Source organism: Gorilla gorilla, chromosome 9, assembly GCF_029281585.2.
Source record: "Gorilla gorilla gorilla isolate KB3781 chromosome 9, NHGRI_mGorGor1-v2.1_pri, whole genome shotgun sequence".
Taxonomy (NCBI): Eukaryota; Metazoa; Chordata; class Mammalia; order Primates; family Hominidae; genus Gorilla; species Gorilla gorilla.
This window is the reverse complement of record NC_073233.2, coordinates 121,623,044-121,644,688: the sequence shown is the minus strand read 5'-3', so window position 1 is coordinate 121,644,688 and position 21,645 is coordinate 121,623,044. Positions and strand designations below refer to the sequence as shown.

General features: G+C 42.5%; 1 protein-coding gene and 1 pseudogene across 3 annotated transcripts in view; one reads left to right on the top strand and one right to left on the bottom strand.

Annotated features, from left to right (window-relative positions):
- The first annotated feature begins 4,604 nt into the window (after positions 1–4,604).
- The window catches only part of TMPRSS5 (transmembrane serine protease 5), a 35,222-nt gene continuing 18,181 nt past the window's right edge, over positions 4,605–21,645 (top strand). For 2 of the 3 annotated variants that reach the window (XM_055356242.2, XM_031016452.3), the window contains exon 1: positions 21,052–21,223. In XM_055356242.2, the coding sequence (XP_055212217.2) occupies positions 21,221–21,223 (3 nt within the window). In that variant the 5' untranslated portion in view covers positions 21,052–21,220. Of the gene's footprint in view, positions 12,726–21,051; positions 21,224–21,645 lie in introns of those variants that run through there. The other variant, XM_055356240.2, reaches the window with a different exon arrangement.
- LOC101130077 (peptide chain release factor 1-like, mitochondrial) lies at positions 15,047–19,211 on the bottom strand (annotated as a pseudogene).

Below are 21,645 nucleotides of genomic sequence, written 5' to 3'. Positions count from 1 at the left end.
TCTCTTTCTTGTTCCTCTTCTTTCACTGACCATACTCCCTTCTCCCACCCCAAATTCCTTGAAATAATGCTTTTCTGGCCTTTGATTTTCCTGTTATTAATTTTCCACGTTCAGGCTATTCTTATAGTTTTGCTTACGAAGGGACTGTTTGTTGTCTTGTTTATATTGTCATAGAATGTTATAGAATTTATTGCTGGTTTCCACCTGCAGCTGCACTTCTGCTTTTTATTGTATCATCATATTTTATTTTATGGTCATATTTTCCATTTGAAAACCTCCCTCCTCACTCCCCTTTTCATCCATAGTACGATGTTTTTCTATGACCATGAGATTATTCTTGGCATTTTTCTGTGTTTTTTGAAACATGGTTTTCTAAAGCCAGGGCCTATGCCTATGCCACATCATGTCTTCCTCACCTATTGTGAAATTTGCAATATTTTGCTAACTGATATTTTGGATAAAAAATTCCCTCTCCTTCGATTTTCTGAAAGGTGGTTATTAGCAAGGCAATTAAAAATCACATTGGACATTCTGATTTTTAGCAGAGTGGGGCCTCTAGCTAACTGTGGAGAACTGAAATCCTCTATGTCAATTTTTGGTTAATTTAAGAAAAATATCAGCCACCTCTTCTAGCTGGCTGGGTGGTGCCGCAGTACATGCATATGGAAGTATTAGTTCTGATTCTTTATTTTGTTTGTTTCTAATCACCCCAAGTGCCTGGTTGTTTAATGTTCACTTTATCAACTTGTGAGAAATTAACTTGGGATCCCTGAGAACTCAATAGATTCTTAGTTTTTATTTGGCTTTTTTTTTTAAACTAATTTCTGCCAGCAAAGGAGTAAGAAGGAAAGAATAGTTTATTTAGGAGGAGAAGCAGACCTATATGACAGCGTTTTTTTTTTAAATAAAGATAAAGTTATGGTCTCATTGAGAGAAAATGTTATTTTTCCAATGAAGCAAAGATAGCAAACACCTTCTTTTTAAATTTGCGATGAAGTTTGCTTCAGAGTATAAGAAAAGGGCCCCCGAGAAGCCCTTATTCTTAGTTCTCTGTTTTTTAAAAATCTAATCTTGGGAGAGATTGTTAGGAGCTGTGGGCGGAATATGTGGGGATCAAAAAAGGAAGGGGAAAAAAGGCACAAAGGAGCTTGTTCTGATCCTTTGTAGGATTTTTGCTGTGGCTACCTGCTCTACAGGGCTTAGATAAGCAGACAGGTGAAAGAGGCAGTGTTAGGGGGGTGAAGCGGGCTATGGGGTCGTGCTGACTGGGGTTTCATACCTAAGTTGACATTTACTTAGCTCTGTGACCTTTGGCCAGTTACATATTCTCTGTCAAGACTCAGAATCTTCATTTGTAAAGTGAGGATAATAATATGACTCAGAATATGAGCTGATTAAGTGAGGTAATCTACGTAAAACACGCAGCACAGGGTAGGGATCATAAAAGTCAACTCTGTTCAGCACTTAAAGCTTAGCGCACACAATGCAGAATTTAATAACATAGGCAGTTCTCCAACTAAATTGGAGCTCCTTGGAAGGCAGGAATAGCGTCTAATGCTTCTCTTGTTGTGGAGCTGGGAAGAGAAGCTTAATAAATATGGGCTGATTTGAGGTCACTCCATACAATGTGTGGCAATGCAGCCCGAATAAAGAGAAAAGAATGGGGGTCCCTTTGTGGTGTGAGCTGGGGCATCCTTGAAAGTAACCCACAAGAGCTCCAACATGAGAAGGATTTGATTTTGGGTTCCAGGAGAGCTTCCCTTGGCTATACGGATATTTATATTTGCATATCTATTTAAAAACCTGTGTTTTAAAGAATTCATACCACCAGGAGGCACACATCACCTCCAGTTTTTGTTATTAGAACACTTCAGCAATAACTGAGGCCCTGACAGTGTCCCCAAAACACCATCAATTTCTGCAAGACCATTAAAGAACCAAGTAAAGACCCAGCCATCCCAGCCTCTTGGCATTCGGTGTATTTGATTTACATTCTAATTCTTTAAAAGTTAGGCTTCAGTTCCGATAGGGTAACTTCTAAGTGGAGTGGGCAGTTAACCAAAATAGCCAATTTCCCCACAATTGTGGACAAAATAGAGCTTTATTGTCATGGGAGGTATTTTCCATTTGGTTTTATTAGGATTATTACCATTTTTGAGTGCAAACAGGAGAGCTTAAGTAACAACCTTTTTTTTTTAAAAACCAGGCAGTGCAAAAAGACAGAAGTGCAGTTTTTGTCTCAAAGTCTATATGGCTGTCTACAAGAGTGAGCATGAGAGTGAGGTAGTGAGAGGCAGGCCCTGAGGGCTGCTGAATGGACCATCCCTTCCTGGCCCAAGTTTGGCAGGAGAAATGGTGGAGAGGGACTTCTAAGCATAAAACTGAGGTCTCCAGTCAGAGAGACAGAGCAAGTGATAAATTAAGTGGAGCAGAAAGAACTGAGAATGGTAGCGTTCATCATAACATGTACAGAATCCCCTAGAGGGCATGGCAGCCTCAGGCCAGCGTGCGTTTTGTAGTTATTTTACAAAAGTGACTCATGTTCATTATTGTCAGTATTTGGTAGGTGGTCAGAATTTACAGTGGTGACTATAACTGGTTGTGAGGGGCCTTATGGGACCTGGATCTACATAAGCCAAAGACTGTAGGTTTTCACGTTTTATTCTAACACCCCTGTGAGGAAAATGTTATCATCCCTATTTTACAGAGGAGAAATCAAGGCACAGACAGGTTAGGTGTCTTGGCTGAGGACACTGTGGGTAATAGCAAGGTCAGGGTCTCAACCCAGGTTTGTTTGCTTCTAGAACTAATGCTCTTTTCATTGTTCTCACAAAAAGTCCTTTTTATCCAGGGCTCTTTCTGCCTCTTATACATCTCCAGATGTTGCTTTGCTAGGCTGCTGTAACAAAATACCATAAAGTGGGTGGCATAAACAACAGAAATGTATTGTCTTACAGTTCTGGAGGCTACAAGTTCAAAACAAGGTCTCTGAAGGATGGGTTCCTTGTGAGGGCTCAAAGGGAAGGCTCTGCTCCAGACCTCTCATTTTTGGCTGGTAGATGTTCATCTTCTCTGTGTGTCTGTTCACGTGGCCTTCCCCCTGTCTGTGTTTCTCTGTCCAGATTTCCCGTTGTTCTGAGAATACTGGTCACGTTGGATTTGGGCCCATCCTCATGACCTTTTTTTTAAACTTGTTTACCTCTGTAAAGTCCCTACCTCCAAATAAGGTCACACTCTGAGATACTGGATTGAGAACGCTGACATATGAATTTTGAGGGGCACAATTCAACCCGTAATACCAAGTAAATCTCCTATAGGTCACACACTCTGGCAGCTGTGCTTTAGACACTGTGTTTACATTGAAGAGACTTTTCTGATGGCCCCTTATTGTTTTTGTCCATGTTGTTTAATCTGTGAACTAACAGCCTTGAATTTAGTCACCTTCAAAGTGGGCCTGCTCACTGGAATGAATGTCAGGTCAATAAAGCATTCAGTGGGCTCTAATTTAATTAGCCAAGTTACTGTGACAGCTGCCTTGTAACTGTGATTCACAGACGGGCAGAGAACAGAGACGGGACTGGCAGAGTTCATTGTTGATTCCAGGGATTGCTGATGCCGCCCCAGGCCCTAGGAACTTTGCTCCTGTTCTGGCAGGAAAACAGAGGGATGCTGAAGGCGCATTTAGGATTTTCTGTCCTGGATGTGTCTTTTGAGATTAAGTGGAAAATAGATTAAAAGTCAAGGCCCTGCAGCTTCATTCCCCTCTTTCCTCATCTTGCCATGTATCAACTCAGCTTTCCCATAATTTAAAAGTGTCCTGAAAATTTCCTTCACTACAAACCATGGCCCGTACACTAGGTTTGTCAGCTGCTTCCATCCCAGCCAGCCAAGCTGGTAGAGTTCCTTCAATCTCTCCCTGCCTCCTTCTTCTAAAACCTAGTCCTTGACTCACCTCTCAGTCCCGGGAGCATTGACCTTATCAATCTACCACTGTTCTTCCCACAGGAGGGGAGAGAGTTCTAGGTGTGCATTCAGAAGAACTAGATTTCATTTTTGGTCTGTCACTTACTGACCAGTGTCAGCTTGGACAAACCATTTAGCCTCCCTGCCCTCAGTGTGGTCACTAATCAAATGGACATAGGCATCCCTGGCTTACTTACCTCTCAGGATGGTCGTGAAGACAGAGTAAACCTCAATGGAACTGCCCCTAGCACAAGCTGATGGAAAAACAAAGAAAACTGATTTTGCTTGTATTGTATTTACCATACGAGTGGGATCACTTTGATGTCTGTATGCTCTGCATGTATGTGTCTGAGTCAGACTGTGAATTCCAGGAGTGCAGAGCACTTTGTCCGAGGTCCAGCCTGCGCTGTATGCAAACAGGTATAGAAGACTTGGAATGATTGATGAAAGCCAGTCTTGGAGAATAAAGAAAAGACCAGTGGGTGAAAAGGGGGTATCTAAGAAGATTGCACATGGAGTGACTTATTTTTTGTGAGTCACAAAGGGTTTACACTTATGCCAGTCATTAAACATTGATTTAAAGTATTTGATAGCTATTATTTACCAAGAGCAGATGTTTAGGAAGTTATTTTTAATCAACTGCATGATTAATATATTTTTGCTGCTCCTTTGTGTCTTAATTAAAGCAGATGAAAAATGTCTTGTGTATTTGATATTGACACCACTGACTGTGGGGATTTGTTGCCATAGTCCATAGTCAGCTGAGTATTTTATAAGCTTAAGTCTTTACATATAAACTTGAAAGGCTCCCAGAGTAACTGGTTTTTAAACAAAGTAAAAATCTGCTTTACAAAATGAGCAATTTGGGGGGGCATTTTAATTTATAGTATGTAAATTATAAACTTCATATTTTATCTCTGAGCTAGAAAAATAGTCTAGAAACAATGGATGGTTCTTTGTAGGCTTAGAGATAATTTCCTAGAATACAACTTGGGTCATTTTTTTGTCTGTATATTGTAACAAGGGAAGCCTTGTGTTCCCTTTCTTCCTGGGAATGCACGCTCCAGCGTGGGAGGAGAAAGCTGCTTTCCCATTTCTCCCACTCTTTGTTGCTGCCATGGTGGCTGGTGCAGGGAGACTGCAGCACAGGGACAGAATGGGGCTTTTTTTTTGTTTTTGTTTAATTTGAGAACTATGATGTGCCATTTACACACCTAGGAAAGGTGCTAGGAATAAATATACCTATACAAACAGAAGCCATGAATTCTGGATTTGGGGAATGAGAGGAGAGGTTTTGGGATGGGTTGGTGTTTGAGCTGTGTCTTGAGGTACCAGTAATTTTCTAATTAGGGAAGCATGAGGGAAGGGCATTCTAGACTGAGAGCACAGCCTAAGCAAAGGCATGGAGGTGGGAGTGGGTATTTGACTTGAGGAATATTCTAGAGCTTTTTTGCAGTTGGAACATAGAGTACAGGGAAGAAAGAGTGCAATGAAACATGAGGCCAAGAAGATAAGTTTGGGATTGGGTCATGAATGCATCGGATAATTAGCCTGAAGAATTTGAATTTGATCCTGCCAGCAATGGCGAAATCAGTGAAGACTTATGTAAGGAGTAGAGTGGCCTGCTCTGACCTGTTTAGGAAGGAAACCTGGTAGCCACATGGGGGATGGGTGGTGTTGGGGAGAGAAGGGAGGCAGGGAGATTGTAGGCAGTGGGGTGAGGGGTTGGGGATGGAACTTTTCTGAATGTGCAGGAAGAGAGAGGGGAGGAAATTGAAAACAGACCAGCATCTGCACATGTCAGTTGATTGATTCAACGAAACTTTATGGAACGCTTGCCATATTCTGGGCACTGTGTGCAGTTGAGGCTACAAAGATAAAGAGGACAGGATGTCTGCTCTTGAGAACTTACCACTGACTGAGCCAAACACAGTTAACCCTCACCATGTACCATGACATGGTGCATGCTTTTCCAGAGGGGGCTATACAGTGCGAGGGTTGCCTTGGGCACTGGGGAAGGGAGAGGGACATTTAACCTGGGTCTTAAAGGATGGTGGTGAGCTGATTTTGTCTTTAGGTGGCTTATTAAAAATGGTTTCCATTCTTCTGAGGGCAAAGACTGATCTTTACTGCGGCACTAAAGGCCCTGCTTGTCCTGTCCCATTCATTGCCCCAGCCTCTGTTCCACCATCTTCTCTTTGCTGTCCAGCTCTGCTGCTTCCAGTCTCTTGGAGGCACCACATTCTCTCCTGACACAGAAAATTTGCCTTTGCCTTTGTCTGGAGCTCACTGTCCTCTCCCAAATTCCAGCTGAATCTGCCTTCCTTGAGGAAGTCTTTCTTGAGTCTTTAGACTCAGTCAGACTTCTGGTATGTACTCTCTTTAGCACCTTGTACTGGTCTTTCATAGCACTTTATCAAAGTCATAAACTTGCATTTATGTGGTCCTTTGTTTCATGAATGTCTCTGCTCACCATTGTGTCTTCAGTGTTGGACAGTGCCTGGCACATAGAATATTCTCAATAAATATATATTGACTGCTGGAGTAAAATAACTAAAGAAGGAATGTGATATTGTTTGGCTCTGTGTCCCCACCCAAATCTCATGTTGAATTATAATCCCCAGTGTTGGAGGTAAGTCCTGGTGGAAGGTGATTGGATTATGGGGGTCGTTTCTAATGGTTTAGCACCATCCCCCTAGTGCTGCCTCGAGATAAAAGTTCTCAAGAGATCTGGTTGTTTAAAAGTGTTTAGCACCTCATCCTTTACTCTCTCTTCCTCCTTCTCTGGCCATGTAAGATGTGCCTGCTTCTCCTTCACTTTCCACAATGATTGTAAGTTTCCTGAGGCCTTCCCAGCCATTCTGCCTGTACAGCCTACAGAACTGTGAGTCAATTAAACTTCTTTTCTTTATAAATTACCCAGTCTCAAGTAGTTCTTTATAGCAATGTGAGAACAACTAATACAGAAGGGTATTTCAGAAATAGGGAACAGCATGAGCAAAGGGGCTGTGGCTTATTTTGGGGATATTCTAGGAACAACAAGTGGCTGGCTTATGGAGGGGGCTAAAGATGAGGACAAAAGGTATGCTGGGTACCTAGAAAGAACCTTTCATGCCATGCTAAGGACACCTTGTTCTTCTGCCATCAGAGACTGCACTAGAATTGTTGGCTTGATTGAGTTAGACTATAAGCTCCTTGAGGGTAGGTGATGGGTGCATCAAAATCTCAGAAATCCCCACTAAAGAACTTATCCATGCAACCAAAACCACTTGCTCCCAAAACTATTAAAAAAAAAAGAATGTGATATGCTAATCAAGGCAGCTCACTACTATATGAGACCACACAATTTTTCTTTTCATTTTAAATATACTTTAATCCATTTTTTTGATAAAATGGCAACGTCACTCGGGGTTTGTTCACTGTCTATAAATATGCAGTCAATGGTCTGGATCTGGAATAAGTTAACTGGATCGAATATTTTCCTAATTTTTCATTCCTTAAAGCTTTTCTTAGACTTCTGAATTATTCATTTCTTCATTGAGAAAACCACTCTCCAGAAGGTAGGATGGAAAGAGTGTATGGTTGGGCCCCATCAGGCTGTGGGATGACAGCAGAGTGTCTGGTGGCCTAAACTAACCCAAACGGGATGACACAAACTGAACTTGAAGGGGCTGGGGACTTGTTTGAGGGGACTGGGATATTGTGGATGCAGGAGGACCTTACTACGGGTAGAGACTAGATGATAATGAGGGACACATTATTGATAGAGATGAAGACAAATGGGGAAATAGCATGGGACCAAGGGCAATGTACAAAGCTTTCAGATTCTCAATTTTTCATCTCCCCAGATCCATGCTCTCTCATCACTACCACCTGGAGCACCAACCTCCAACATTTCCAGAGAGAGAGAGAGAGAGAGATATTACAAGAGGTTCATGTGATTATGGGGGCTGTCTAAGCAAGTCAGAAAGTGCAGGGAATCAGGATGGGGAAGGTCATGGGCAACCTTGAATCCACAGACAAGGGCTGAAGTTGTTGTCCACTGACAGATAGGAAGAGAAGATCATGAGCAGGATGGAACTCCATAGGCACTGGCCAGAGCTGTGGTCCACAGGTGGAATTTCTTCTCTTCAAGCCTGTCTATTCAGTGAATACATGACTTGCGTGGCATGTGGGATGAAAACAGGAAAAGATCCTGGACTAGGAGTCAGGAGACCTGGACTTAAATTGCCTCCACATTTCTGTGGCATATTCACCTTTTGTGGCCTCAGTTTTCTCTGATAGGAGAAGTGGTGGATTCAATGGTCTCTGTCAACAAATTTTGCAAGTCTGATATTTCTGTATGAACTAGAACTTGGGTATTTCTACTTGGGTGGAAGAGAAAGACATGGTGACCTGTTTAAAGGTGGCAGGGTCCATCTGAAGGACAGTTGAGAAAAAGCCTTGATGTTTTTGAAAATATCAAAACAGTGACTGAAGGAGGAGAGGAAGCAAGAATTTCAAAGCTCATCCACAGATGGGCCTGGTGGGACAGGGAGTCATCAGTGGGAGGAGGCAGGGGAGCAGGGCCAGGACTAGAGTGAAGCTACATCAGCATCATCAGGGTGACAATACAGACCCCAAGGCCCCCATTCAGAGGAGTTATGCTTTGGGAAGTTTCAGATAGGGCGCTCTAGGGCACACAATTTAAGAAGGCCTCACTCTTAGACAATTCAAATGCTGGCACTCCACTTGCTAGTGAGTAAGTCCTTCAATTCTGCATCTGGGCTCCTGCCTTATCCTAGAGTGGTTATTCTGTCCAAACCAGAGAAATGGCTAGGGCAAACCAGAATAGATCATCTAGAATGGAAGGGCGTAGCAGTGAGAAAGAGAAAAGAAACGTTTTTAAAAAAATTATACTTTAAATTCTGGGATACCTGTGCAGAATGTGGATGTTTGTTACATAGGTATACATGTGCCATGGTGGTTTGCTGCACCCATCAACCCAATACCCATTAGGTATTTCTCCGAATGCTATCCCTCCTCTAGCCCCCCAACCCCCGACAGGCCCCAGTGTGTGATGTTCCCCTCCCTGTGTCCATGTGTTCTCATTGTTCAGCTCCCACTTATGAGTGAGAATATGTGGTGTTTGGTTTTCTGTTCCTGTGTTAGTTTGCTGAGAATGATGGTTTCCAGCTGCATCCATGTCCCTGCAAAGGACATGAGCTCACCCATTTTTATGGCTGCACAGTATTCCATGGTGTATATGTGCCACATTTTCTTTATCCAGTCTATCATTGATAGGCATTTCGGTTGGTTCCAAGTCTTTGCTATTGTGAATAGTGCTGCAATGAACATATGTGTGCATGTGTCTTTATAGTAGAACAATTTATCATCCTTTGGGTATATACCCAGTAATGGGATTGCTGGGTCTAATGGTATTTCTGGTTCTAGATCCTTGAGGAATCGCCACACTGTCTTCCACAATGGTTGAAATAATTTACACTCCCAATAACAGTGTAAAAGCGTTCCTATTTCTCCACATCCTCTCCAGCATCTGTTGTTTCCTGACTTTTTAATGATCGCCATTCTAAGTGGTGTGAGATGGTATCTCATTGTGGTTTTGATTTGCATTTCTCTAATGACCAGTAATGATGAGCATTTTTTCATGTTTGTTGGCTGCATAGATGTCTTCTTTTGAGAAGTGTCTGTTCATATCCTTCGCCCACTTTTTGATGGGTGTGTTTGTTTTTTTCTTGTAGATTTGTTTGAGTTCCTTGTAGATTCTGGATATTAGCCCTTTGTCAGATGGGTAGATTGCAAAAATTTTCTCCCATTTTGTAGGTTGCCTGTTCACTCTGATGGTAGCTTCTTTTGCTGTGCAGAAGCTCTTTCATTGAATTAGATCCCATTTGTCAATTTTGGCTTTTGTTGCCCTTGCTTTTGGCATTTTAGTCATGAAGTCTTTGCCCATGCTTATGTCCTGAATGGTATTGCCTAGGTTTTCTTCTAATTTTTTTATGGTTTTGGATTTTACATTTAAGTCTTTAGTCCAGCTTGAGTTAATTTTTGTGTAAATGTGTAAGGAAGGGGTCCAGTTTCAGTTTTTTGCATATGGCTAGCCAGTTTTCCCAACACCATTTTAAGTAGGGAATCCTTTCCCCATTGCTTGTTTTTGTCAGGTTTGTCAAAGATCAGATGGTTGTAGATGTGTGGTGTTATTTCTGAGGCCTCTGTTCTGTTCCATCAGTTTGTATATCTGTTTTTGTACCAGTAACATGCTGTTTTGGTTACTGTAGCTTTGTAGTATTGTTTGAAATCAAGTAGTGTGATGCCTCCAGCTTTGTTCTTTTTGCTTAGGATTGTCTTGGCTATGTGGGCTCTTTTTTGGTTCCATATGAAATTTAAAGTAGTTTTTTCTAATTCTGTGGAGAAAGTCAATGGTAGCTTGATAGGGATAGCATTGAATTGGGTAGTCAGGCAGAAAGAAACCAGCTCTGGTTAATCTCAAATCTGCTCTTGAAGGAGAGCAGAGCTGGTTTCAGCAGCTCCTGATCGCCCTACAATTCTGAGTATTCCACTGTCATGCAACACCAGAGCCATCTCTCATGCTGCTCAAACATGACTTACAGAGGCTCAGGGCAACTGAGCTACCTTTTTCCAGAAGTGGGACTCTTACAGAGAGAAGAGGGCCAGCCAGAGTCCCTAAGGGCTGTGCCAACCAGGGTGACAGAGAAGGTGGAGAGCTGTGTGCTCAATCATTTAGTCCTGCTTTCACTTACCTCTTTCTTATCCCAAGGGAAAAAAAAAAAGGCATTGCGGGTTAAAGGTGGACTTAATGACCTTGTCTTGTAAGGTGATTTCTGCTCATCCATTATTTTATTTTACAAATATTTATTGAATACCCATTGTGGTAGTTACTAGTGCTGTTCACCAAGTATTTCTGGCTCTGTGCTTCGCTGCATATTGTAGGATTGCATTTTCATGGTCTCCTCGTGGTAGGGCAGAAGCATGTGACATCTTGGGCTAATGAACTGAAAGTGGCCAGAACATTACATTTCCAGTGTGAAGTCCCCCAGAACCCTCTTTCTTTCAGCCACTGTGACCAGTAACATTCCAGATGGAGGCTACTCTATTGTTTGGGTTTTTAACTGAGGATATGTGGACAAAAGTCCCCAGCTTGATCCCTGTGAACCTGAAACATAGGTAAGAAATAAACCTTTGTTGTTTTAAGCCACTGTGACCTGGGAGGTGCTCCCTACTACAGCATAACCTGGCCTATCCTGGCCTATACGCTTAATATGTACCAGACTGTGCTAGACACTGGAGACACAATGCCTCACTCCAACACAATGGATCTCTTTGAGTAGAATTTTGGCTGTGTGGCAGCTGATGGAGGAACACAGCTCTTTTTACAAAGATGATGTAAGTCTGTCCAAGGTAATGGCACACCATGTACCATGGAAAGATACTCAGGGTAACTGATGATTTTAAAAATAACTCTTTTGTGACACAACTTTCCCTCCTCCAATTCCTGCTGCTGCTACTAGGCCTAAAGAAGACTGAGAAGCTTAGCTGAGATGGTGCTTCCCCAGAATCACCAGGGTAAAATCAGACACAAGGACCCCCATTTAGAGGGGTGATGTTTCAGGGAGTTTCAAATAGGGCCAAGGGATGACTGTTTTAGTATCAAGCTTCCCAGGGGATTCCAGTGAACCACGCAGGGTTAAGAGCCATTGGCCTGGGTGAGGGAAAAGATCAGTCATGTTGCCTGATGCTTTCTTGGGTATCTTCAATAGGAAAAACCAAGTCCAGAGCAAACTCAGGGTTCACTGGCTAGGGCTTGCCCTGGAAAATTTGGAAATAGGCCTGTCTCAGCCTTCCTTTCCCTGGTGACCTTCTGTCATTCCTCTGCCAGCCCTTTCCAAACCCTGTCCCTCCAGCAGAACCTGACTTCTGAGCCACTCCTTCAGGGCCTGGTTAGGTACTGTCAGCCTGCAGATGCTACCATGCACTATTCCCAGGGTTAGGGTTTCAATACAGTCACTGTAAACCATGACCTCAGCATGACACTGTGGAACTCAGGGCTGCTGATTCTATTTGAGCCCACACTATCTACTTTTACCACCTATCCTCTCAGGTCACTCCCGTTGGTGTATTTGTTTGTCATCTCAACTGGATTATAAACTCCTTTGAGAGCAGGGACTACAATGTATTCATATTTTCCATCATATTTTCCATGTTTTAATTCATCTTTGGATAATTGACAGTTGGCTGTAGTTTGTTTTAATCATTATTTTGGAGTCTTTAGTGACCCCTTTCCATTTTCATTACCCAGGTTAATAGAAATTAGAATCTACATAAAAATTGCTATATTATCCTTAGAAACCTAGAAACCAAGGGGTTTAATAGGGCCTATTCTAGGATAACTTATGTTATACTAGAAACCAAAGTTTTGAATACAGCCTCCTCCAGAATGATTAAGTCACAGCCAGCCTGATGGTGATGAGAATGGCCAGAGCTGGAGGCTGAGTTAGGGAGGATGCTGGCTGCCAAGACTTGTGTAAAAGTGATATGAGATCTCCCCACTAAGCACCCAAGCCACTACCAGCCTTCTTGAGGGAGAATCTAGATGAAAGGGGCAGACAGAGGACCAAACTGGTCAAGAACTAAGCTGCTATATTCTTTCTCCATTCCAAGATGGCTGAATAGGAACAGTTCTGGCCTGCAGCTCCCAGCATGATCGATGCAGAAGATGGGTGATTTCTGCATTTCCAACTGAGGTACCTGGTTCATCTCATTGGGACTGGTTGGACAGTGGGTGCAGCCCATGGAGGGGGAGCCGAAGCAGGGCGGGGTATCACCTTACCCAGGAAGAACAAGGGGTCAGGGGATTTCCCTTTCCTAGCCAAGGGAAGCTGTGACAGACTGTACCTGGAAAAACGGGGCAGTCCTGCCCAATTCTGCGCTTTTCCAATGATCTTAGCAAACGGCACACCAGAAGATTATATCCCATGCCTGACTCGGTGGGTCACACGCCCACAGAGCCTTGCTCACTGCAAGCGCAGCAGTCTGAGATTGACCTGTGAGGCAGCAGTCTGGCAGGGGGAGGGGCGTCTGCCATTGCTGAGGTTTGAGTAGGTAAACAAAATGGCCGGGGAAGCTCGAACTGGGGGGAGCCCACCGCAGCTCACCAAGGCCTGCTGCCTCTGTAGACTCCACCTCTGGTGGCAGGGCATAGCAGAACAAAAGGCAGCAGAAACTTCTGCAGACTTAAACATCCCTGTCTGACAGCTCTGAAGACAGCAGTGGTTCTCCCAGCACAGTGTTTGAGCTCTGAGAAAGGACAGACTGCCTCCTCAAGAGGGTCCCTGACCCGTGTGTAGCCTAACTGAGAGACATCTCCCAGTAGGGGCCGACTGATACCTCCCACAGGTGAGTGCCCCTCTGGGATGAAGCTTTCAGAGGAAGGATCAGGTAGCAATATTTGCTGTTCTGCCGCCTCTGCTGGTGATACCCAGGCAAACAGGGTCTGGAGTGGACCTCCAGCAAACTCCAACAGACCTGCAGCTGAGGGACCTGACTGTTAGAAGGAAAACTAACAAACAGAAAGGAATAGCATCAACATCAACAAAAAGGACATCCACACCAAAACCCCATCTGTAGGTCACCAACATCAAAGACCAAAGGTAGATAAAACCACAAAGATGGGGAGAAACCAGAGCAGAAAAACTGAAAATTCTAAAAAGCAGAGCACCTCTTCCACTCCAAAGGATTGCACCTCCTCGCCAGCAACAGAACAAAGCTGGATGGAGAATGACGAGTTGACAGAAATAGGCTTCAGAAGGTCCGTAATAACAAACTTCTGTGAGCTAAAGGAGGATGTTCTAACCCATCGCAAGGAAGCTAAAAACCTTGAAAAAAGATTAGACGAATGGCTAACTAGAATAAACAGTGTAGAGAAGATCTTAAATGACCTGACGGAGCTGAAAACCATGGCGCAAGAACTACGTGACGCATGCACAACTTCAATAGCCGATTCGATCAAGTGGAAGAAAGGGTATCAGTTATTGAAGATCGAATTAATGAAATAAAATGAGAAGAGAAGTTTAGAGAAAAAAGAGTAAAAAGAAATGAACAAATCCTCCAAGAAATATGGGACTATGTGAAAAGACCAAATCCGCGTCTGATTGGTGTAGCTGAAAGTGACGGGGAGAATGGAACCAAGTTGAAAACACTCTTCAGGATATCATCCAGGAGAACTTCCACAACCTAGCAAGGCAGGCCAACATTCAAATTTAGGAAATACAGAGAACACCACAAAGATACTCCTCGAGAAGAGCACCCCAAGACGCGTAATTGTCAGATTCACCAAGGTTGAAATGAAGGAAAAAATGTTAAGGGCAGCCAGAGAGAAAGGTCAGGTTACCCACAAAGGGAAACCCATCAGACTAACAGCGGATCTCTCAACAGAAACTCTACAAGCCAGAAGAGAGTGGGGGCCAATATTCAACATTCTTAAAGAAAAGAATTTTCAACCTGGAAATTTCATATCCAGCCAAACTAAGCTTCATAAGTGAAGGAGAAATAAAATCCTTTACAGACAAGCAAATGCTGAGAGATTTTGTCACTACCAGGCCTGCCTTACAAAAGCTCCTGAAGGAAGCAATAAACATGGAAAGGAACAACCGGTACCAGCCACTGCAAAAACATGCCAAGTTGTAAAGACCATCAATGCTAGGAAGAAACTGCATCAACTAACGGGCAAAATAACCAGCTAACATCATAATGACAGGATCAAATTCACACACAACAATATTGACCTTAAATGTAAATGGGCTAAATGCCCCAATTAAAAGACACAGACTGGCAAATTGGATAAATAGTCAAGACCTATCAGTGCGCTGTATTCAGGAGACCCATCTCACGTGCAGAGACACACATAGGCTCAAAATAAACGAATGGAGGAAGATCTACCAAGAAAATGGAAAGCAAAAAAAAAGCAGGGGTTGCAATCCTAGTCTCTGATAAAACAGACTTTAAACCAACAAAGATCAAAAGAGACAAAGAAGGCCATTACATAATGGTAAAGGGATCAATTCAATTAATTAATCTCAGTAGGCTGGGGTAATATTGCTACTGTCATGGTGCTAGTATGGATGCGGCCTTGCTTTTCTGTCTTTGGCACTCTTTGTACTCTGTGCACACCTCCTTCAAATTTCATGTGCCTATAGGCTTCTGAACCCCCAGTGCTGGCAGACGCATGTCTACGGCCCCCTATTTCACTTGGAAAATATTCCAGGGTTTCAAAATGTCATCTTTTAAATGCAGCATATTGCTGCTACATATCAAATATCTCTGAGGTAAACAACATTGCCTCCTGACCTCCAACTCCTGCAGTTACTTCCAGGATCAAATCATTTTCATCTGTTTCTTCTGATGCTTCAGCTGAGTTATTTCTTTTTGACACAAAGTTATTTCATTCTCTGCAAGTTTCCTTAAATCTTCATTCTCATGGTGCAGCAAGTGCTCAGTCTTCTGCAGCTCCTGCTCCTTCTCATTCAGCAGTTTTACCACTGCCACCAACTCGGGCCTCCTGACCTTCAAATGGGCCTCAGACCCCACCTGGAGCTTGAGGAAGGTCCACAAGGGCCCGCCCTGGGCGAACAGCTCCTCCAGCAACGGGCCACCGGAGCTCAGGGAACGGCAGGCTGGGCCAATGTCCCCGCGGGGCCAGAGCCACCGGGCAGTGCCCCACAGAAAATGACTTTTTTTTTTCAAAATGGAGTCTATCTCTGTCACCCAGCATGGAGTATAGTGGCGTGATCTCAGCTCACTGCAAACTCTGTCTCCTGGGCTCAAGTGATTCTCCCACCTCAGCCTCCTGAGTAGCTGGGATAACAGGCGCATGCCACATACCTGGCTACTTTTTGTATATTTAGTAGAGAAGGGGTTTCATCATATTGGTCAGGTTGGTCTTGAACTCCTGCCCTCAAGTGATCCACCCACCTCAGCCCTCCAAAGTGCTGGGATTACAGGTGTGAGCCAACGTGCCTGGCAGGATTAACTCTTTTATCATTATAAAATGTCCTACTTTGTCTCTCACAATGATTTTTGTCTTAAAGTCTATTTTGTCTGATATTATTATAGTTATTCCAGCTCTCTTTTGGTTTCTGTGTACATGGAACCTCTTTTTCCACCCTTTGCCTTCAACGTATTTTGTCTTTAAAACTAAAATATGTCTCTTATATATAGCATATAGCTTGATCATGGCTTTAAAAATTCATTCTGCCAATTTCTACCTTTTAATTGAAGAGTTTCATCCATTTACATTTAGTGTAACTACTGATAAGGTAGGATTTATGTCTATTATATTGCTATTTGTTTTTTATATGTCTTATATGTTTTTGTTTCATTTCTGCCTTGTGTTAAACAGTTATTTTCTAGTGTTCCATTTTAACTCCTCTGTCATTTCTTTTACTATATACATTTTAAAAGTTATTTTCTTTGTAGCCTGATAATTTCAATTAACATTTTAAATTATAACAATCTATTCAGATTAATACCGATTTAATTTTAATAGTATAAAAATCTTTGCTCTTATTACTTCCATTCTTTTCTTACTTTGTGCTGTATTGTCATACAAATTATATATTTTTGCACCATATACCCATCAATACAGATTTATAATTATGGCTTTATGCAATTGTCTTTAAAGTCAAATGGGAGAACAAAAAGAATTACAAACAAAAAAATGCATTTATACCATCTTTTATGTTTACCTATATACTTTCCTTTACTAGCATTTTTTATTTCTTAATATGGATTCAAGTTACTGTCTTATATCTTTTTATTTCAGCCTAAAGGACTCCCTTTAGTATAGTCATGCATCACTTAATGAAGGAAATACATTCTGAGAACTGTGTTGTTAGGCGATTTTGTCATTGTGTGAAATAGAGTGTACTTACACAAACCTAGATGGTATAGCCTACTACACACCTAGGCTATGTGGCATAGTCTACTGCTCTGAGGCTACAAACCTGGATAGCATATTACCATACTGAATACTGAAGGCAACTGTAACACAATACTAAGTATTTATGTATCTAAACATAGAAAAGATACATTAAAAATACAGTATAAAAGCTTCATTATAATCTTGTGGGACCACTGTTGAATATGTGGTACATTGTTGACTGTCATGTGGCACGTGACTGTATTTCTTGTAGGACAGGATTGCTAGCAATGCATTCTCTTAGTTTTTGTCTATCTGAGATTATCTAAATTACTATTTCACTTTTGAAGGGCAGTTTTGCTAGATACAGAATTTTGGTTGACAATCTTTTTCTTTAAGGAATTGAATATGCCATTCTGGCTTCCATGGTTTCTGATGAGAAGCCAACTCTTAACTGTTAAACTGTTGATTGAGGATCCCTTCATATGTGGTAAGTTGCTTTCCTCATGCTGCTTCCAAGAATCTTGCTTGTCTTTGGCCTTAAACAATTTGATTATGATGTGTTTACATGTGGATCTCTTTGATGTATCCTATTTGGAGGTTATTGAGTTTTTTTGCATGTGCAGATTAATATTTTTCATCAAATTTGTAAAGTTTTTGGTCATTATTTTTTCAAATATTATTTCTGCTTCCTCTCTCTTCTCTTTCTTGGATTCTCATTACACACACACATAAACACACACACACACACACACACACACACACACACACTACATATTTTTGATGTTATCTCAAATGTCTCTGAACCTTTGTTCATTTTTCTCCATTCTTTTTTCCTTTCTATCCCTTAGACTGTATAATATCAATTTACATATCTTTAATTCACAGATTCTTTCTTCTGCCTGCTCAGATCTGCTGTTACTAGCCCCTCTAGTAAATTTTTCATTTCAGCTATCATACTACTCAACTCCAGAATTTATATTTGGTTCTTTAAAAAAATATATAATTTCTATCTCCTTGTTGATATTCATTACCTGATAAGATATTATTCTCATACCTTTTTCTAGTTCTTTGGATATGGTTTTCTTTACTTCTTTGAATGTATATAGAATAGCTGATTTAAAGTTTTCATCTTATAAGTTCAATATATGGGCTTCAGGGACAGTTTTTATCAATTATTTTTTTCCCCCTGTGTATGTGCCTTACTTTCTTGTTTCTTTGTGTGCCTCATAATTTCTTATTGAAAACTGCATTTTAAATAACATAATATAATACAGCAACTTTGGAAATAACTTTCTCTCCCTTCCTCAGGGTTTGTTGTTGTTGATGTTGCTTCTTTGTGTGTTTAGTGACTTTTCTGAGCTAATTCTGCAAAGTCTGTATTTTTTGTCATGTGTGGCCACTGAAATCTCTGCTTAGTGTTCAGCTAGTAATTAGACAGAGAGTGCCTTGATGCTTGAGACCAATAAGTCACCTTGTTTTTGCAGAGTGGCTCTGTTTGTATGTTGGGACATGCCTTCAACTCTCAGACAGGACATTGACAACTCCGCCTTAGCCTTCCTGCTTGTGCAGAGCCTTAAGCTTAGCCCAGGGTGAGAGCTCAGGACCTTCCTTAGTTTTACCTGCACATGTGCACAGCCCTGGGCATGTGCACCCTCCTGTGTGTACATATGGCTTTCTATATTCCTTGGGATATTTCAGAGCCTTTCAAGGCCCTTTATAGATATTTTATTCCCCCACATTTTCTTTTTAAGGTTTTTGGTTAGCCCTTTTTTTTTTTTTTTTTTTTTTGCCTCAACTGTTATCCATTGTTTTAGGCAGCCACAAAGTCCAACAATTGTCTCTAGTTGTTTTCAATGAATACCCTTAAGGAAAAAGCTGTTCACTCCAGGCAAGCTTTGAGACAGGTGAAATAAAGACAGTCTTGCAAATGGTATCTTCCAGGGAACCACTAGACAGGTCAAATAATTACAACTCTCTGGGAATGAGGCTTTGAAGGAACTCCAAGGCTGTTCTACCCCTTCTTGTAGCTGCCAGGCTGCTGGTTTCCATGATGATTGTGGTTTGTTGGTTTTCAAAGCTACTGCAGAGTTGGGGTGAGGGGGATGGAATTGGAGCAAGTTAAAATGCCACAAGGCTCACTCTTCTTTCTATAATTATGTCATTTTTTTTTCTTGAACGAAGACTTCCCAGATTGCTATGAACTTTTGATTAATTTCCAGAGTTCTGAAAAAATAGATTCTCACCATTTTTTGCCATTTTTCTCATTGCTTTTAGTGGGGAGGGAATTTTCAGAGGATTTTACTCCTACCATTTTCATTGACATTATGTGCAATATATTTTAATTACCCTTCTCTGTGATTGCTTTGTCTCTTCTCAAAACTCAGTTCAAATGTCTCCTCCATTGCAAAGCCCTCTTCTTTGTATCCTCAGGGCAGCTATTCCTCTATTCTCCTATACCTCTGGGTTTATGTCTTTGTTATTTCACTTTTCATAATAACAGTTACTTACATCTGTTTCTATCCCTTTTTCCAGTCTGTAAGCACCCAGTCTGTGACTTGTTCATCCTCCATGCCCAGGCTAGTTTCTGACACACAGTAGATATTCAGGTTTGTAGTCTGAAGAGTATTGTCCTAGGAGACCTCAGAGCCTAGCCAAGGACTTCTGAGTTCCAGCCACCATTTCTCTCCTTCTCCTTCTATAATTCACAGCTGACCTCTATCTCTTCATTGTCTTATGTGTGCTCTGGTGTGATGACCGTAAGTTCAGAGTTGACACACTGAGTGTATGATATGGTTTGGATCTGTGTCCCAACCCAAATCTCATGTCAAATTATAATCCTCAATGTTAAAAGTGGCCTCTGATGGGAGGTGATTTGATCATGGGAGTGGATCCTTCATGATCAAGAAACCTTCATGACTCATCATCCACTTGGTGCTATTCTCGTGATAGAGTTCTCATGAGATCTGGTTGTTTAAAAGTGTGTGGCACCTCCCCCTTCTCTCTCTTGCTCTTGCTCCTGCCATGTTAGAGGCCTTGCTCCCCCTTTGTCTTTCACCATGATTGGAAGCTTCCTGAGGCCTCCCCAGAAGCAGAAGTCACTGTGCTTCCTGTACAGCCTGTGGAACAGTGAGAACTTCTTTTCTCTTGAAATTATCCAGTCTCAGGTATTTATTTATAGCAGTGCAAGAATTGACTAATACAGTGTATGAGGAAAATAGGGAGCAAAAAGTTAAATCCTGTGTGGGTGACATTCAGCAACAACAACAACAACAACAATAATAATAGCAGCTACTGTTTGCTGAATAGAGTCTGTGCTAGACACCAGGCTATGGGCTTTATAGGCAATATCTCAATGAATTCTAACATCAACCCTATGAGGTAGGTACTATTATCCTCATTTTACAGGTGAGGCTGAGTAAGGGAAGTGGGAGAACTGAGGTTGGATGAAGGCCTGACTCTAAAGCCTATATTCTTAACTGTCCCATCTGAGGGGTTTTTGAGCAGCCAATTGGAGGAAAGGAAGCCCCACCTGTGTTTGCCTTCCCCAGGACCTATTCTGCCTCCTTGTCTAAAGAGATGTGCCTGCTCCCAGGTGTGTTTAGCCCCGTGTGGGCTCACCTGGGTCACCTTGTGCTTTGAAACAAGATAGCACTGAGGGCTCCTGCTGCAACTGGCTCCCAGGGCAGACAGGGGTAGAGGCCCCACTTCCCTGGCATTGGGGTGACAGATGTGGCCCTTGGGCAAGAGGTGACAAAGATCTTCCATCATCACCCCAACAATTCCAACATGGTGACAGCCCCAGACTGCTAGAAAAGCCAACCCACATGGAGGCGAGATAAAATCCAGAGGGCTCAGAAACATTTCAACAAATGCTAATATTGGTCTCTCCAATACAGCTCTGTCAGCAGGAAGGGAGAATTCTGCCAGCATGCATGCATGGGGCACACTTTTTGGCACAAGGGACCTTGTTGCTAAGCAACAGTAGTTGGCCTCCCCTCCTCCCCATAACCTTTTCCTCTGTTTCTGAGTTTCCAGTTAGCAGATGGGAGGGGCTGGGGTTGCCTAGCCCAGCCCAGCCCTTGTCCCCCTTTCCTGCAACAAGGGGCCTATTCATGGGTCCTCAGCAGAGTTCATTGTCTCTGTGGCGCGTGTCTGTGTGAGTGTTGGAGTAGGGATACAGGGAGGGGCCATGTGCGAACCAGGGAGACCTCATCTTCCAACCAAGCTTGCTGGGCTAGCTTTAATCAATGCTGGCCTGAGAACAGGAGCAGAACATTGCCTAGTAGACCCTGAGGCTTTACAACAGTGCCACTGACCCCTATGGTAAGGTTACGCCTCTGTGCCATCCCTGCTGTGGCCTCTCTCTCTTTCTTTCTCTCTCCCTCCTCTGCCCTTGGGATTCTAGGCTGGTGGAAAGAGCCTCCTGAGGCAGCTCTGGTACAGGGGCTGGATCCTAGCAGGGGCCCTGTGTGGCCAATTTCCTGTTTCCTCCCCAGGGACTGCCCTTTATTATCCTCTTTTGTCCCTCTTAGATCTATCAAGTGCTTTGCACATACGTGGTGCTCAACAAATCGTTATTACGTTGAACTTCCACTCAAAAAGAGGAGCAAGGAATCCTGTAATTTTAAAGGCCATTTTTTTTCTAGGCTAGCACATGAGCTTGGGCAGTTGAATTTTGAGGTGGAGCAGTACTTGAGGTGAGGCCAGTTTATTCAGAGGCTGGGTTTAAAGCCAAGCTTCCTTGG